The 19,974-nt window shown below is 38.1% G+C and overlaps 1 protein-coding gene across 1 annotated transcript in view; it reads right to left on the bottom strand.

Annotated features, from left to right (window-relative positions):
• Positions 1 to 241: 241 nt before the first annotated feature.
• TGFBR1 (transforming growth factor beta receptor 1) overlaps positions 242 to 19,974 on the bottom strand; it is a 34,689-nt gene continuing 14,956 nt past the window's right edge. The window contains exons 5-9 of the mRNA XM_066557736.1: positions 13,585 to 13,752; positions 12,911 to 13,067; positions 6,701 to 6,825; positions 5,950 to 6,080; positions 242 to 4,628 (exon numbers count right to left, since the gene is read on the bottom strand). Of these exons, the coding sequence (XP_066413833.1) occupies positions 4,503 to 4,628; positions 5,950 to 6,080; positions 6,701 to 6,825; positions 12,911 to 13,067; positions 13,585 to 13,752 (707 nt within the window). The 3' untranslated portion in view covers positions 242 to 4,502. The remainder of the gene's footprint in view (positions 4,629 to 5,949; positions 6,081 to 6,700; positions 6,826 to 12,910; positions 13,068 to 13,584; positions 13,753 to 19,974) is intronic.

Raw genomic sequence — 19,974 nt, 5'->3', positions numbered from 1 at the left:
CAATGTTCCTGCACCAACATTACTGTAGGAGGCAAGGAAGAGCAGGCACTTTAGCATTATGTACATATTGCACAGATGAGGTGGATTGCCTCAGCAGTAGCAAATCCTTTTAGCATTTTTGTACTAGAAGAAATTCCTTCTGAGGAAAGGAACTCACAATAAACACACATATTAGCAGGCAAGAACATCACACACAAACCTGTATCTACCTGCAACTTCTTGTTCTGAAAGACAACTCATGCATTTTGAAAAAAGTTATTTATTTTCACTGCTATAATCTCTCTACTGTAGTGTTAGCACTTAACATAAGCATCCACTCTTCTACTGTCCTATTTACAATCCATTGAAATGTATACTCTACAAATACAATACATTTTTTCAGAAATGTAAGGGAAATGCACAATTTGGTAAGGTTTAAAAAAGTGACACTCATCTGTACAGGATCTTCAAATCATCCAAAAAGTAAAATTTACAAGGCAGTATCAACACAGCTATGTAAGGGCAGGTGCTACAGTGACAAAGCAGCAAACTTGCTAATACAATAAAATAAAGAAAATAAAGTGTTTTGGGGCACCAGATAATACACTTAGTACCACTGAAGTTGTAAATTTAGCAATAAACATATTTCTAGAAACATGTAACTGCAAACCTGGAGAACATTCTGAAAAATATTAAACATTATATACACATGAGGTAAATGTACCTTGGTCTTTTAAGAGGTAATTTGAGTTTAAAGCAACGGATATGGTGAAGGGATTTTTTTGTTTGCTTGTTTTTTAAACACAAAATGATTAACATCTTGCAATCATTTCAATGGCACAATATAAACAAGGAACTAACTAAAAGGTGAATTTCATGGCAATCATACTCAGAGCCATTACTGAAAAAATAAAATAGCCTCTTACTTCATTTGACACCTTCATGTCCCCATACAGTCGATACCAACGTCTTTACTTATATACAAAGTCTTTCTTAGGATTACAAGCAGAACCATAGGAGGGTGACAGTGTGTCATACTTGGAGAGTCTGCTTGAGAAACATCCCAGAATTCCAGCTTTTAAGGTTGGAGGGTCCCTGAAGAATTCCAGCATTTCAAAAATGACATCTCAGGCTTTTCAGCATCAGACTATTTCCAATGCTCCTTGTTCTCCATGTCCATATCCATCTGGTCACAAGTCTGTAAACCAAACTGAGGCTTCAATGCTACTAAAATGTAAAGTTGATTAAATCCACAAAACTTAAGTGAATGTGTAATGTATATAATATTTACAATAAACATTTGCATCAATATTGATCAGAAACTGTTTTGGTATATACTTGAAATGATACAAAATTAATATTTTGAATGCTAAAATATTTTGGTCCCCCTGGATTTCCAAGAGCAGATCTGGTGATATTACAATCTTAGTTTAAAAAATACTTATGTGTACCTGTGTCCATATATATAAGATATGATCTTACACAGGTAACATTTAAAGTTACATAATATATACAGACACAGCCTTTGTAAAAGGTGTTCAGTTCATACAACGGAAAAGAAGAACAAAGCTTGAATTTGTGGTGTCAGAACTGAGGATACATATAGCTCTATTCAGAATTTTCCCGTTCTGCAGCCCAATAGGAATTATAAAGTTGTTCTAAAACACTGTTCCTTAAGTCATAACACAGTATCAAGCATCCTTCTGTGCTTTGTTTTTGCAAGCTTCTATTACAAAGCTAAATCTTGAACAAAGTAAGAGCAATTCAGGAGAGTAAAGATTTGCAGGTGGTTGATACAATGTAACACACAGTTATATTGTTGACAGAATCATCTGCATACCATGAGGCTGTCCAGTTGCTGTACATCCTCTTTAAAATGCAACAGAATGGTTCTGTATATTTTAGGAAATTAAATGTTTTGCTGATAAGGTTTTGTGGGTGCTAAAAAGAGTCACTAAAAATTATTTGATTAATTATACTGTAAACACTCCTGTTACTACCAAAATTACTATAGAGATCTGAGGCACACCAGGGCCTGATATTTCTGAAGTAGGAGCTGTACCATTTGTAACTGCGGTAAGGACCCCAGGACACCTATGAAAACTTGAAATGTAACAAAATTACAAAACAAAAAAAGTTGCTACCTACGCAGCCTTTGAAATTAGATGGAGACCCTGATGATGACCCATGATCTATTTTCATGATGATCTGTTTTTTTAAAGTTTCAGTACAAATACATAGAATTTGCCAGAGAGGCTGCCAAGAAGAGAGGCTTGGGAGTTATGTTATATTCAATTTTTTTTTTACATTTAATTAAAAAACTCTGTGGTGCACAACTGTCCATGCACACAAAGGCATATTTTATTTAAAATACCTATATGAAGTAATTTTTAATCCAGCTTTGATTGACAGAGGCCTGAAGCACATAAGCCTCACTTGTCAGATAATGCCAAACATAAGTGTGACAGCTGCATGTATGTTTAAGCCTAATTGGTTTCTAAGAACCTCTCTTATTTTTCCCTTTTCTCCTGGATACTGTCTTCCAGTAAGAATAAACTCACTCATTTTGTTGTTGACAAAAGCATTTCATTATTTGCAGTTTGACCTCTGAAGGTCTGTAATTCTGACATAGTTTAAACTCATCTCCAAGCAAGCAGTAAGAATATAGAAATAAACAAAAACTAACAGTTAAGGCTTTTCTTGGGTAAGGCTCGTGTCACCTATGTAGCATCTTCTTCCTGGGCCTCATTCCTCTTCCTGCTTGAGCTGCCACACATCACCATGGCACAGAACTCGACTGTGCTGCTGCCAGCAACCACCCTGCCACTGCCACCCTCTTGGTAAGAAACTCTCAGAGGGCTCTATGCCAAGGGATGAACAGGAAGCCGAGTTAAAGGTTACCATGTGTGTTGCGTAATGAGATGGGCACTGATGTGTTCTGAAGAGTGGCAGGTTAGGCAGCATATTAATTACCAGACTCATTTACATACTGAAATACTACTGTTTTGGACATTAATGAAACCAAAGGCCAACCAGACTCTTGCTAAAATTGCAATTAAAAAAATATCCTGGTAACAGCAGGTTTTTGTTGTACATTTGGGCAGGAAGCAATTTAATTTCTAAACAAGTTTGTGAAAATACTATGATACTCTTAAAAACTCAGGGAAATATAGACTAAAGCCATGCATATTCTTCTGTGTTCTTATGACAACACAAGTCACCATAAGCTTTGTTCTTCTAACAATGAAGAGGATTGCTGGAATCCCCTGATATTTGTTTCCAAAGACCTGCAGCTCACCACCTTCTCTAGCTCACCACATTGTGTATGAGGCACACACAACATACATGCACATAAAACTTACAAGCAGCTTTGAACTGTCTAGTACAAAAGCCCAAATAACTTTTCTCTAATGACACGTGCATTTAATCATTGTGTAATTGCAAATACTGTTCTTTGAGCCTTAAGACTCAGCAGAACTGCACAGAAAATATGCTTTTCATACTTATTTAATGAAGCAAAATCTCCCTTAACATTTTACTTTTCTTGCTACTTTTCTGAAGTAGATAGGTACTTCAAGCATTTTAGAAGTACCACTTGATTAAAAAAAAAAATCTCCTACATAATTATGAGTCATAACTTGAAAATTACAAAATATGACAGTGAATTTACTAGCTTACACTATTTAAAACTCCTACAGTGGTTTCAAGAGTTAGATTTTGGTAAAATTGAAGATATTTTATCAATTATGTACTCACTGTTGCAATGAGTGAGATTTAGCACTTAGCTAGGCAAAGGAACAACTTTTAACTTGTATTTTTGAAACCAAAAGTACCATAGGCTTTGTACATCCCTACTATTTTGCATTAAAAGACTCAAAAGTGGCACTTACTGGTGTAATACAATCTATTTTGAAGGCAATGTAATGTTCTGAAAAAGTGGAAAAAACCCAGTAATCACGTATAAAGTATAGTTGCATAAGTTATGTTCCCACAACTGAATGAGGTCAATTTGTAAGTCAAGATAAGAGTCCAAAAGATGCACTACCTTAATAGATAGCAAGGTATACTCCAATAGTACACTCACAATCTGAATCAAGGAATCAAGACAGTGGTTCAGAGTAGTCAATGTACCAGGCAGGAATAAAGTTGCTTTAAGAGCCATCAATGCACTGTAGAACAATATAGTGAACCAGTTTCATTTTAGAAGTGACCTCCTACTTTTAGCACAGTTAACTAGAGAAGACCAGCTATCAACTTCCCAAATGAAAAAATTATAGATAAATGAAACTAGACTACATGATGTTTTGTAAATAACCTGGGAAAGAGGTTCATAGTGCACAGAAAGACCCAACACAATTGTTTAGCACATCCACAAAAATCCTAAGAAGTGACGTTCCTATGAAGTATTAAAAGGCAGCAATATCCTTCTGTTCCCCCAGTGAGGTAGAACAATTAACCTTCTTAGCACGCCACTCTGGTGCAGATAGGGATTTTTACAGTGTTCTTCGGTAGCAAATCCAGGATTACATCTTGATCCCCTCCTGTTGACTAAGTTGTGATAATGTTTTCTTAATGCGCAAAGCTGTCAGCCGAGCAGCTCCGTTGGCATACCAGCATTCCCGCATAATTTTTGCCATCACTCGTAATGCCTGCAAAGGAAACACAAGTCATTAGATGCACTGCTGTTCCAGTGTAGCCCATGTAACTGCTGCTCTGTCTTAGACTCTTCAGGCATTTCTGAAATCCATTACTAGTAGTACAGGTGCATAGGAGAGTGTACTGTTTAAAAAAAAAACCAAAAAACTTACTTTATTTACAGAAAAGTAAAACTCTCTAAACACTGTAGAGCAAACTTGATATTTTTCAGTAGATTTTGGCCCATGAAAATAATATTTTAATGAACAATTATTAGCTTGTCTGTAACTGTTTTCTGAATTTTCACATCAGACAAAAATACACTATTTTAAATTGTACTTGCAGTTAAGGAGTTACTTCAATGCATAGCAATTAAGTTCATGAGCTGTCTTCCTCAGATTGAAGCTCTGCAAGGATTCTAAAAATTTTTGAAGTATTTTTATCCTTCAGAGAGCCAGTCTTTGAAATCTGAGTCCTTCTACATGTTCTTTGTACTAAGGCAAATAACAAAAACGGCAGATTAAATAAAGTAACAGCTCCAAAGTACCATGAAAGCAGTATTACCTTAGTCATTTTAATCCTGATAACTACCTGTCTCACAGTTTGCTGGTGCATTCACCACCTTTTCTCCTTCCTGTGTGCTCTTGCCCAACTCTTAGCCATGCATTAATTCCACACATGCCACAACCCAGGTTCCCTCCTCTATCCAAAGCACCTCATCCTTATCAGTACCTCTGTTGTCCCAAGCTGTGAGTCACTGGTTGTGAAAGAGCAATGCTATGGAATATTCCCTCTGACCAGTTTGGGTCAGCTGTCCTGGCTCTGCTCCCTCTCATGCTCTTGTCCACCCCCAACCTACCTGAGAAACGGAAAATGCCTTGAAGCTATGTAAGCACTGCTCAGCAACAGCTAAACCATTAGTGTGCTATCAGACTGTTTTGGCCACAAATCCAAAACACAGCATTATGCAGCCTGCTATGAAGGACGCTGACTCAATCCCAGCCAGACACAGTACAATTTATTTACAATGATGCTTCCTGCATAATGTAATTCAGACTAGCTGTAATTTATATTAGCATCATCTATGCTTCACAGGAAGGGATCCTAGAATCCTCCATGCAGAGTTAGCTATTAATTTTTATGAAATTACATTTAAATACTTCTGTATAACCAAGGAACAATGCTTTTAGTAAGACCATAATGATTAGAATGAAATTAATTAAGTTCTCTAAAAGCAGCTCTTCTCCCTTCAACAATAAGCATGATTTTTAAGCCACTGAAATCACTAAAAGCTCTAGTGTCCATTAAAGCAGCTTTAGCAAGGTTAGTTAATACCTCACAGCTCTGCCATCTGTTTGGAATATTGGGCCTTAACTTCTGTTCACACACAACTTTCCTCATTTCTTCAACAGAAGGATCTGAAGGAACAAGGTCATAGTATGGCAACTGGTAATCTTCATGGATTCCTGTAACAGGTTGAAAATAGCTTTATTTTAGCTAACACTGGATTACGTATTCTTCACTTTTTACTGTGTTCCTTATCAGTACCCTACCAGTTCTTGGTTTTCATTTTTAAAAGTTACATCACAACAACTGACAAATAAATAAAAATCCTTAACCACACCTTAGAAGTATTTACATTACCCTTCAAGGATCTAAAATTTATAAAATTGGAAGAGATAGAAGCTACATCAAATCTTTCACATGCTATACTAAAAACATGCTTCTTCAGAGCACATAATTGATAACAGCATGCTTCATTTTAAATAAGATATAGACTTATCTGAACACATTATAGCTAGGTCTTGTGGTGCTTGCCTCTTGCTCACAAGAGTACTATATTTTACCCTTTTCTCCCCTCTATGTAAATATTTGGAAAAAAAGAAGAATATTTCCTATTTTCTTCAACAAGTATGTTCTGTCATTGAATAGACCAGTTATCATTTACAGGATTAACAACTAGAAAGTCTGAGATCAACTGGCTATTACTTTGCAGTTTTTTGAGCAAACTGTTTTCAGAACCTGAATAAGTTTAAGTTCCTCATAATTCCCTAATATGTCTCATTTTATAAAGATTGCCACGTACCACCAATTGAACACCGCCGAGCTATTTCCCAAAACACTAATCCCATTGCATAGATGTCTGCTCGTTTGAATGACTCAAAATGTTTCATATTTATGGAATCATCTAGGACTTCAGGAGCCATGTACCTGTGTGGAAAAAAAAATATTTCATAAACACTTAAGAATATAAAAAATTCAGCACTACTGATCAGCTCAAATACAAAATAATGTATTTTTGCGGAAAAGGAGATAAAAGAAAATTCTCCTTCATTAAGATTATCCAATCAGAGACAATTCAATGTAAAGGGATAAGTAAACTGAGAGAAACAAGCAGAGAAATAGGGTGAATAAGTAAAATGTGAAACAAACTAGAGCTATAAACCTGATAGAGAAGGCACAACTGAGACAGTGACAAAGAACAGAAGTCTCCAGTCTGCATATGCTCATCAGTATATCCTATTTAATTAAATCCTAACTATTCTCTGCAATCTCACTCTCAAGCCCATGTGCACATGCTCTCTAAGAACTGTGTGTCAGCAGCTGGAGGCAGGCATGGGTCTGTTCAGGTTGAGCAACTGCAGCAGCACAAGGGATGAAGCTGAAACTACAGAGAAGGAAGGGCCCAACATCAGTAGCTGGAACGGGAACTACAGGTCCTAGGTGCATGTCTGCAGGTGGTAAGAGCACCTATCTGGAGCTAGTGGTCATTCTGTGAATGAATTCTGGGCCAGCAACTGTAGTCTGATAGAAGGTGAAGGAAACCCTGGTACCAGTAACTGGAACAAATGAGTGGGTCTGCTTCAGCTACTGAAATAAAACCATGGACCACAGGCTTCATGGTCACAGCTTACAGGCACCAGCTACAGCAGAGAAAGGGGATGAGAAAAACAGAGTAAGGGTATAGTAGAGGAAATGCATTGTATTAGAATATCTGTATAGAGGCTTTGCCCCAGAGGTCCTGGTTGCCCTTGATGGGCTGCAGCTGCGATGTCCTTAATTGGGCTGCAGCTGTAACCAATGAAGATGACTGGGATAAAAGGGGGCAGGTTAGCCAGTCAGGGACAGCCTTGGAGGACCCCTGACCTGAGAGAGAACAGCATGCAGCAGAAGAAGTCAGTGAAGATCTGCAGCCATAAGAACACACCGAGGAGGTATAGACTTTAGAAATCAGATAATATCATTATGAAACTCTAGAGAAATAATAGAACAATAACATAAGGGTCTCTCAGCACCAGCAACTGGAGCGGGAGTCACAGACTGCAAGGTCTGGGCACTAGCTGCTGGGCTGAGCAAGAAGATTTGCATTTCTCCAACCCTGCAAGGCTGGTGTGCAGGACTGTAATTAATTAGCAACCTTCAAGCTGGTCTAGTCAGCATCCAGGCAGCCCAGGCAGGGATATTTGCCAGGACAAGAGCCCATGCTGATATTTGAGGGAATCCATGCAGGTAGGCATGCATATATAAATACATCCGCTGTTTGCTGCTGTGCATTAACCCAGCAGGTGAGTATGATATCCATGGAGCTCAGAGTATTAGACACAGCAAGCCTTGGATGGATGGTTGAGGGGCTCATAAACATGCATGGAGTTGTGAGGCTGCAGATGGGAGTATGTACTTTCACTAATGAAGTTCAATCCTGATCAGCTGAAGAGAAGGCAGGAGACTTGGCTGTCTATAGTTATGTTTTATACAAGTTCTGACAGTGTTTCATGTGGGTGTTGAAGACAGCACATGGTGCGCAGCAATCTGTATAATCAGCCCTATCAGTACAATATGTGTCTGTGTATGACTGGTTGGATCCCAAGGAAGAAAGCGGCAGCCACATCCATGGGCCTCAGATGAACAGAGCCCTAGCCCTTTGGAACACACCAGCTTCCTCTAGCCTACCCTCCAAGGGTCAGGCTAGAGGAAGCCCCGCTTCCTGTAATCTGAAAAACTATAGCAGCCACTTAAAATATCCCCTAACAAGCCTAAAGCAGGAGTAGACAAGAAGTGCTGGTTAAGAAACCAGCACCATTAAAAATTTCTTGACAAAGGCCCACTATCATTGCAGTGCCCAATTTTTCATCATATATTTTGCAAATCCCACCCTAAACCTTGCTTTTTTAAAAATTAGCAAGTTATGTGGGCTACAAATTAACAACTGTGCTCATCAATTTGGTTTACCCACATTTCCTGCAAGGAGAAACATTAGTAACAAAGTTTCTCTTAAGAAACAAGGCCTGAAAACCCATCATGGCATCCAAGTGATTGTTACCTTGTTTAGTGAGTAAGTCTGACATGGGAACACCAAGCAAAACATCAGTGCAGACCTTACTGCAAGAGCTACTGACAGCAGCATCCCTGCTGGCTGCTGGAAAGAGTGAATGTTATTTGCTGCATCAAGTCAACATCAGTGGTAGCACTGCTCTCTCATTCTGATTTGGTTCTGGCAGCTAAATCCAGTATGTGATGTTTAGCAGAGTTCAATGTGTTTCTCCACATCACTGTCCCAGCAGTCTCAAGCTGACATACCAATGAAGCAGGCCAACAGTGGCACCTGGGCTTTGAAGAGCAGTGTTGATTGGTAAAAAAAGCAACAAGTGCAGAATACTGGAGTGTGGAATACGGTGCTAGGCAATAGCTCTACCTCTGGAACAGCCACAGAAGCCTAGACATGGTTTCATTTAATCAACAGCATTGTAGGATTTTCTTTTCCAGTATCAGGGATGGTAGGCAGAATGCAAGACACACTGCTTAAAAGAAATTTCAGGACTCCCTCAGTACTACAGAAATTCTTACAGAAATTACATAGATATAAGGAAGCAAGGGCTATCAAGATATGTAAAAAAATGCAACAAATAGTTGCATTTGTTCTGAATTACCCAGAACTTCAACAAAGTTTGCTGAGATGAGAGTTCTCCTAAGGCACGCAAATTCCTCACAAGTAATAAACACAGCACAAGCAGAAGACAACTGTCTGAGTTGAGTGTAAGGTTTACTTTGACAGTACTTATTGAGTGGAAGTGGAGTATTAAGTATTGCTGCAATCTTTGATATGGACGAGGCTCAAATTGTTCTGGTCCACCCATATCAAAGATGTTTTAATCAAGAATAGAAGATTGTGGTGAACACCTTAATGCTCACCAAGGATTCTGCATTACAGGATACTCTTATGGTGCTTCATGTGCTTGACACTAAGTGATTATCTTGGAGCCTAGCAGAAAGAATATTTGATCTATCTTAAGATGCCAAGAGGATGAAAAGAGTGACGGACCTGAAAAAATAGTAACTAGAAACTCCAACCATTGTGCAAGATGTCAGCCGGAAACACTAAACAAGCAGTAAAGGAGATTCTCTCGACTTCCATGAACCATCCAAAGAACAAGGCTTTTAACAGGAAAGACCACAAGAGGCCTGAATGTGGCAAAAAATCCCCCTCCCCACGTGAGTTCCATTGGCAAATTGACCTATTACCTTGGTCCTCCATCAATGCATTTAGATTGGCTTTGGCTTCCATGACACAGAATGGTGAATGACTGTTGAGAGATTACTGCTGGAACAAGAGAGGCGAAAGGCAAGGAGGTCGTGTAGTGAGGTCAGCAGCTCAGCCATTTCATGGCTGTTACACAAAGGGGAGAGAAGTAGGCATTTCCTTGTCAGATTATGTGTTGGAAATGCACTGCCTGGCAGATGCAGTATCTTAGGTTCTGGAGAGAGCAACTCTGTTTCATAGAGTAACTCTGACCTTCTGAGCAAGGTCTGCAGCTCAGTATCGTCCAAGAACAAAAGGATAAGTCTACAAAGAAGGGTATGAAGTGTGCTGAGCATGGTCTTGCCAAACTTTGGGTGCCTGCTGACCTCTTTCTCCCATCTCTTTTAGTCCAAAAGCCCAGTACTAGTTGTCTAAATTTCTTGTACAACATATAGGGAGCTTTGTGTCATCAACTAGACCCATACACAAAATGTGTGGCATCTCCTTTCATCAAGCCTACACTCTACAAGGTAGAATTCTGCCCGTATTTTGTTTAGGTAAACTTCTAAGAAGCACCCATGGTAAGAATCTGCTGCCAAAATTCTTTTAAAACACAATGTATCTGAACTATCAAAAGTAACAGCTGGGCCACACTTCTAAAAAAATAGGAGGAGAATAAGGGTTTTCTACTTGCCTCAGGGAGTGAGAGAGAGATTCTATTTCCTTCTCAGTTTAAAGCTCACATTCCCTGCTTTATGTTGCAGGCTGAGCTGTGAAAGCACACAGTTCACCCCTCTGGTAAAGCTAAGCCTCTGAACAGAAAAGAAATAAAGTCAGAGAATTCAGTCAGAAAGAGGGATCATCAGTTTGACTCAACACCCTGATCACTCACACAAGAGTTAAGTCTGCTTGCTCCCTAGACATACATTTTTACAACAATCATTAGAAAAACAGACTTTACCAAATCTCCCTGAACTTGTACACAAAGCTTCCATGTGCAGAAGAGGTACCAGCAGTGGCAATCAGTGGGAGTTAAAACTGTCACTGAACAGGTAAGACTTGAACTGTACTATGAAAAATTAAATCAGAGGTGCAGTTACTTACCTAAGAACGCACAAGAGGAAGAAGAAGAGTCTAAGCCTTTTACAAGAATGAGAAATTTTCAGAGAGGTAGAAATGACTAATGTCTTTAAAAGGGGAAACAGATTTAGCCCTCCTGCTGCCCACTCCAGCAAGCAAAAGTTCCTACAGCTTTACCCTTGTGAAGAAGCATAAGACAGATGAACAAGCAATTTAATAATGCCTATGCAAGAAAAGATCTGGTAAGTGGGATCTGCAAACACAGCTGAAAGGATGCTTTCTCCAGTGCCAAGACTAAAGAAAGTAACTGATTTGTACGTCATTTTCCTTTGCATGTAGGTGTAGTAGAAAATTCAAAAATCACACGTGGCATGCGCCCTGCATGCAGCTAAATTTGTAATGATGAATTCTGAAATAAGCCTGCTACTGGACACTTCGAGAAGGAATAATACTCAGTTCCTTATAATTTAGAAGTAGTTCAGAAAATAAATCTTGCCTGACCATTTGTGTGGTATTTTTAAAATTGGCAAAGGACTAGTACAGCAGAGCTTTAGAACAAAGTAACTTCAGCAATGTACACATCAGTAAAATAAATTTTCAGTACATATTCTAAAAGCTTTAGTTAACTGAGCCTTGAAATAATGTTTAAGGGTTTTTTCCCTTCCACAAAGACACAGCTCAAGGGGCATCCAAGTTCACTGTAAAAACTCAATCAACCCCCCCACAGTATTGCTTACTAAAGGGATATAGAAAAAAAAGTGGTTGTGATATAAACTGGAGATTGGACAACATCAACACAATTTTTTCAAACACTGCTAGGCCATGTGGGCTTGCTTAGCTGTCACACATTCAGTGCTGTGTCAAACTCCAGTTTGACACAGCACTGAACCTTTAGGCATTAGAAGAATGAAAAGCTGTCCACATCCAAAATGCTTGCTGTGGTTCACTGTTAGTGCTGCTACCTCTGTATGCTGTATAGATACATGGATTACTAAGGGAAATTTATTTATAGCTTCCAGTTATTATTGCCTGAAGGTTCACCAATGATAAATTACTGACAGCAAGTTTTATTGCACTTGTGCTGACTCAGTTAAACAGCTCTGAATTCTTCTAGGGCAAGAAAAACCTGTATTTCCAAATTCAGAAAAAGCTTTTAAGAGAGACTATATTGACTCATCCACTTAAGATTCTATTTATGCATTAAATGACAAAGATGACTGTTTTAACTTCTTGCATTTCTTTAAAAAATGTGATTCCAAGACAGCCCCATGTCCAAGACTCTGCACCTTGTATGTTCTTCCACACAGGCATCACACTGACAACCACAGCTTTTTACTGTCACTATCAATATCCTGTTTTACACTCCTGATTTCCATGCAATACATGGCAAGAAGGAGAAAGAGAGCACTGAAGTCTCTAAAATCATCAGTCATGAGATCTCTTAATTGTTTGAATTAATATTTGTGCCCTACAATACTTAGCAAGTTTTCAGCATTTTACACAAGCCAACATTGAACATGCCTTTTAAGCGCCTACCATCTAACTAAAATACCGGCTGACAAGGAAGTGCCTAAGAACTCTATCTGCCATTACCTTTTCCTGCTGTTTATATTTCTATCAACACAAATTTATATGGGACAAGAAAAACCAAAGGATTTTATCATAGAAGTCACCTGATACATCACATAAAGATTTTACCTTTTTGTTCCCACTCTGTGATTTGGGGCAATGTCAATTGTGTCTGTAGCTGAATCGTGCCTAACCGCTAAACCTAGGTCTGCAATGCAGCATGTTCCATTCTTTTTCACCAGTATGTTTTTTGATTTTAAATCTCTGTGGGCAATTGCTGGTTTGCCTGTAAAGGAAAAAAAAGAGAATTTGTAAAAAAAACTCCAAACCAACCTCCTTTTATTCTAAGCCTGGTGCAAGCTTCTGTTTGAAGGAACAGAATTCCTTCCAGTTCTGACATTTTATGTGCACCAGAGTACCTCCTGAAATCATTCACTGTAGATTGTCTGGCTGTTCAGGAAAGTGCCTTTCATGTTTACTGCATTACACCCCACTTGCTCCTTTCCCTCTTCCTGCTAGTATTTATTGCATGCACATCCTACTCAAACATTGTCTCAACTCAAAGTTAAGAAGATGCTACATGCACCATTTCTTGGTGCCTTTTAACAGGTATTTTGTACGAATGATTGTTACATCACAACACCAGAGAAAAGAAGGAAAAAGCATTTCAAATTAAGAAGTTCTGTGAATTTGGAAATCATCACAGAGTAGAACAAGTTACTTATATGTCATTAAAAAAAACCCAAAAAACAAAAAACCAACCAGTATTATCCACATGATAAGCAGAATAATTGTAAGATTACCTTGTGTGCCAACAATTTCCATGTGCAGATGAGCAAGACCACTGGCAGTGGACAAAGCTAATTTTATCATTCCTTCCACTGTTACTGTATACCTGTTCAGGTAATCAAAGAGTGATCCATGCTCGTGATAGTCTGACACTAACCACAGCTGAGTCCATGTACCATTGTCTGCAAAATAAAACTGGCATGAATACCACACATACACACACATATATGACAAATAAACAACATGTTCCACTTCTATACAACACTTATGAAGTACAAATTATGGTCTGCAAGTAACCTCTGTAAATTAGACTCGTAACATTTTAATGCCTCTGCAAAGATTGGTAACACCATGGGAGAGTTTCTGAAAAGCTTAAATATTCTTGTATTTAAATTAAAACACAAACCATAGAAAACTGATGTCACTATAATTCTGAGGTGTATATTCAGGGTGAACTGTTCAGGGTATTAGCCAGGCCTTGCCTTTCCCTAGGTTTCCTACTAGAGTGGGGCACAGGGAACAGTGCTGAATGCATGATCCAAAACTAATCCCATCACTATCAGTCTAGCACAATATTGTCCAGGCTAATAAAAAAAAAGTGTTTCAAACTTTGCTCCCTGATTCCTTCAGTCTTCCCATAACCTATCTGCCTGGGAGACAATTCCCACAGTGGATTTTTCCTCCTAGAGTAGAAGCTTACAAGCAGCAATCAGACACAAAGTTAAATCCCACCTCCGATGACCTCTAAATTGCTGGCCAAAATTGAGGTTTCCAGGAGGCACAAAAGTAAAGAAAGCAAAATACACCAAGGAAATCAGCTTGCTTTGAGTTTTGATTGAACTATGACAAACAAGATAAGCCACAATACATTTGTAGCTATGTCAAGGCATACAAATGACATATAAGAACTTAATTGTTCACATAAATAAAGCAGTGACACAAAATACCTTTAAGTTTAAGCCACAGAAAGAAGACTGTCAAAGGAATTCAAATCAAGATGGGAGCAAAAGTATTTTTTACCTAAGAAGTAGAAATCCTGCCACTGAATAGGTTTCCCAATTTTGTTGTGTTATAAAAGCACCTCTCCTGTGGCAGGCTTGAAAGATGTTTTTATAGCCAGGTAGTTTTACAGAAGAATCTTTCATCTCTTTAGAAGAGCAGTTATCCCATAAAAGACATCTGTTGGACTCCTAGCCTGAATTATATAGCCCTTATTCTCTCAGAACAAGTGAGAGCACTCAGCACAAATCAAAAAGATGCCTCATTATGTGATAGCCCCTAAAGATTGCTCAAGAATATGAAGAACATGAAAAAGGGAAAGAAGTTCAGAACTTATTTCCTATTGCAAATATACTGAAAAAAATTTACTTTCCAAAGAACACTCTTGTCTAGAAAAGCCAGAAGTACAAAATGCCTGCTCTAAAGATTGACAGAAACCACATTTATAGAAACACTTGTGCTTATCTTTAACTTAACACTTTGGTGGGGGTGGGAAAACTTGCAAACATCCCTTTTATTTGGATGTTTTTAGGGAAGTCAGTGATGCCATTAAAAAGATCTAAAAATAAAAGATAAAAATCAAAAAATCCACCAAAATTAAAAAGCCTCCAAATACTTCAGGGTAGGAAAAATACATTCAAACAATTCCCATAATGGAAAGAGAACTCTGGCTTGCTACATGTACAGAATAGTCTCAACGAAGTTGTTTAGACAGATAAAAAAAAAAAAAAAAATCAGTCACATAGTCACACACTCCAACCTGTACAAGACTGGTAAAACGCACTACTGCTGCAGGAAGAGTCTTTTGGGATGCCTAAGTGCTGTTTTTTAAAAAGGAACACAGAAATTAAAGATTAAAAAAAAAAATCTGAAGTTATTTTTTTTAGAACTGCTGCATCTCTTGCTACTTGGCAATGTCCAAGCACAAACTCACAGAACTCAGCATAGTATTAAATGTGACTTTTTCCTAAAAGAATTATGGTCTCTGAGGAATCAATCCAAGAGTATTGGGCTTCACTAAACAGTCTTACAGAACTATTAGAAAACAGGTATGAGTTCACAGGCACAGAAAAGATGCTCTTAAATATACAAAGAACTGCAGAAGTTCCAAGTAAACTAACCTTATCACATGAGAATATTTTCTTCACTCGGTTTTATTCTACTGCTTCATCAGTTATGACCCTACACTGCCTGAAATAATCCTCTCCTGGGCATTAACATCATACACATTCATTACTTAGTCCTGTATTTTATTTCTTCTCCTGTTTCTTAGGACTGGGATACCTCACCAGGTGTCTGTACTAGCCACCTAGCTGTAAGGAAGGAAATAAAACAAATTTTAATTAGTCTACCAGACCTATTGTCTTAAAAAAGCTCTATAAAAGATGTCGGTTTCTGAAGAATTATCACAGCTTTGATTCAAGACTATGGTGCCTTTGCATAAAGTTCCTCCCCTCTTAACACTACATTTCCTCCTAAAAGGGGAATATGCTGCTGGTTACAGACTCTTCTATTCAGCTTTATCTTGTGTATTACCTGCAAGTTTTAATATTCAAGCCCTAACTTCCTTTGAAAGAAGAAATATAAACTGGGCTTACCATCCAGTCTGAGAAGAACCATGATTCTTTCCTATTATGTGCCATATTTGTGACCCTTCAACCAGATTTTAACAAGGGACAGTGTTACATCAAAATCAATTATATAAATAATTACAGGCAAGCTGAAATGCAGCAATAGGTCCAGTGTCCAGCTATCAGAAGGGACCTACTATGTTTGCCTTGCCTTGCTATATTTGACAAGCCATGCATTTGTTTAGCACTCTAAGCAGAATATGTTACAATAAACTTAAGTCTTCTTATTCTGTTGACAGTAGTTGATTATTACCAAGTAATAATTAACCTGACCTGTAAAATACCTGAGTATTTTTAGCTGCACAGTAAACAGCATCTGCCATGAAGCTTTCAATCACAGGATTTGCATTATCAGGTAGGAAAAAGTAATTACACTCAATAGTAATTACATACAGTAGCCCAGCTTTCCATGATTAGGCAATCTAATTTATTTTATGAACTCGCAATGATCAAGAATCTCAAATAATTTCAGAATACTCAAAATTTACAAAAAATTTACGTGTTATTGGAAACATATTTAAGAGATTAATTATGGTTATTTCAGCTATTTCAGGACACCTGAAAGTATTTCATACCACCAAGGACACTCAGAAGTACAAGATTTTAATTTTAAACTCCAAATAAACATTGAAATTCTGAGAAAAGAAGCTTTCAGATTTGTTGTCAGGAGACTGATTACCAATGTTCAAGCAAAATCCGTCTTAGTAGAGCTCACTCATGAAGAAAGGAATTTATACAATTGCTATATCAAATATATAATCAAGTTTCAATTAAATTCAATTGATTGGAATCACTTAAGTGAAAAATGTTTGGTTTTTTTCCACATCAACACTAGCGAAACAAAAATGTTTTCTGTGGTGTTATGTAGCGAAGTGTTTCAAAGCAGATATTTCGCCCTTTTTGGCACACTGTAATATTAGGAAAAAAAACCAGGAAAAAGCAGTGAAGAAATCAGATTCAGATGGGATCTCCCACTAGAAATCTCTTAGAAAGGAGATATTCAGGGAGATAGCACTTTTGTCAGTGACTAGATCATGACTGTTGTCTTGTTAACATAACAGCTTGACTCAATCATGTTGACACAGTCATTTGACTCGATGAAAAGCACTTGAGCTGTGCAGATTCCCTCTCCTCAGGCTAAAGCCAGAGCTTCAAAAAGAATAAATGGCTGAAATATTACTTCTCCAGAGTCAGGAATTCTGCTCATTTCTTTGCAGCATATTGTTTAACATCACTTTTGGGGATCTACTTACCATGAAAGACGTTCTAACTGAACCAAGCTCTCATACTGGGGAGTGTGCTTTTGGTTAAGGGGAAGGAATAGAGAAGTCAAGGTATTTTAGTGCATAAAGTTATCTGGACGTGTGCAGTGCAAGACTTCACCTTATTTTAATCTGCCTACAGACAGTTAAGATTACAGCCAGCTAATGCAGAGAAATCTTTAGTACTGTGAACTGCGGCTCTTGACACTACTCTTTTGCTACTAGAATAGTACAGTGAAGTAGTTCCTGATACACTTTACCTTGCAGTAACTGGGTTAGAAAGAACAATACAAAAAACCATGCACAAAAACTGTGCTAAGTTTAGATGGCACAAAACAAGACAACACATGGCCCTGAAAATAACTTCCCTAACCCAGCAGAATTTGGAAGTCAGCAAACACTTGCTATACAAAGAGCTACCCAGAACACAGAAGTTGTCAGGCAGACCACAACTGCAATCAAAATCATTCATTGCTTCTCAGCCCTCAAGCTGCCTTAACTGTAGCACCTGTTTCCCAGTGGATTACAGGATGGGAAGCAGACAGATTGGACCAGCTCCTGTAGCCTCTGAACATAACACAGGTTTGGGGAAGCAGAAATAAGAATGTGTCATTAAGGCATATGGACAGTCTAAAGAGTGTAGTGGAAAAAGGAGTGAAAACTGCAGCTCAGTCACAAGCTCTAATCCCAACACACCCTCCCACCCAAAGGAACCCATTCCACCAATTTTACACTAAATAGACAGCCAGATGTTCCTCAGCAGTTGTGAAAAACTGCAGTTGAGGTAAGAGGAAAGACCTTATTAATGCCTTCAGCAGCAGCAAGAACTGAAGCATGCCTTGGTTCTACAGCTCTTTTACTAGTCCTTTGCTAATTTTAAAATTACTAGTACTCCTGTATCTCGGCAGTCATCTTTGCAGTACCTCAGACACACAGATTCTTGCAGTCTAATGACTTTGTGCATTCCAGACAGACTGCAGTAACTCCTGAATACATTCAAAAGTCAGCCCTACAGAGAAATGAATGCAAACCCTCCACAGAGATTGCTGCTGTGAACGAATACATAATCTTGCACCTGGCACCATATGAATATTCATCAGTTAGCACCAGCATCTACAATGGAGGACTGTTCCTTAAGCAACTGGAACACTTGGTGTTCTTAAGCCATTGTTCTCTTAAGCCATGCTGTGATACACCTTCTCCTTTTGGAGTGCATCTGCTAAACTGGGAGAACTACCCCCATAATGGTCCCTCTATGTTCTCTCATTTAATGGGATACAGGTGGCCTGAAGTATTCTAAACAAGAATTGAAGTTTTAACTCCTTCAATATTCAGGACTGAATTCTTAGTCCAGGGAGCAATTGTGTGTACATATTTCCTCACTGAGAGAATATAGAAGGTTATACTATGAATTAATTCTGCACTGATGGGTTAAAAACAACAACACAGATTTCTGCTCAGACAGCAATACTGTTAGAAAACAGTCAAGAATAGTGGTCTTTTCAAAACACATTTTTATCTACTTTAAAAACCAGACACCAACTAGTTCTCATTAAAGTACAAGAGCCTTACTCTGAAGACCCAAAACCTCAAATAGTGCCATGACCTATCAGTTAAGGATTTCTTCTTTGTACATAAAGCATATTAGCAGAAAAAAAATTCATATCACATTATATTACAAGGAAACTAAAGATGACCAAGTCAAATGCTATAGCATCTGCAACACAAAACAGCAAGCAAGAAATTATCCAAAAAACCCACCCATTTAGGAAACCTTTCTCATACTTCCTCTTCACAGCAGTCAAATGTATTTTTGGGACAAACTACCTGGAGGTTTCAGGCAAAATGAGACACTGGTATACTTAGAGATGATTTTGTGAAAAGTTACATCTAAGGTATTGCAATATATCCTTTATGCTTTTAAATGAGAAATAGAAGCTAAAGCTTCTGCAGAGATAGCTCTTCATTTATGGCTTTAATGCAGCTGATCTAATTTTAAACCCAGGCTCCAGATACTCACTCCCCTAGGCCAATCAGAGCCAACTCCAGCTCTTGCAGGTGCTGGTAACACCAAATACAATTCTAGGCATGAAAATAAGACAGTTTCTCATAGTAAGCATAGTAAGCTGCAGGAAAAAGTTGCCTGGTATTGTGTTGATCTGCAAGCTCTTGAAAGATAAGAAGTTGCACAAACATCTGTTAGGAGCAAGTTAACTTACACAACCCTTTCCTGGAGAAGTGCTCTGCACAATCTCTTGGATTCTCTTCCTATTCTACAGATTTATATAGAAACTTGAAATTCATCTAATGGTAATTAAAAAGAACTTTACACATATACTTGACCCTCACTAAAAGCATTTAGGAATTTCCCACAAAACTGAGAGCCTTTTAAAAATCCAGGATGTGTGTGAATTATTGACTCCTCCCTAATGTGACAGAATTTTCTGTTACTGCTTTCTCCACAAAGAAGTCAAATGCCATTTGTAGTGGCAATATGTAATTTCAGATTGGC

The sequence above is a fragment of the Molothrus aeneus genome, chromosome 1 (genome assembly GCF_037042795.1).
Source record: "Molothrus aeneus isolate 106 chromosome 1, BPBGC_Maene_1.0, whole genome shotgun sequence".
NCBI classification, from domain to species: domain Eukaryota; kingdom Metazoa; phylum Chordata; class Aves; order Passeriformes; family Icteridae; genus Molothrus; species Molothrus aeneus.
This window is presented reverse-complemented; position numbering and strand designations above follow the sequence as displayed.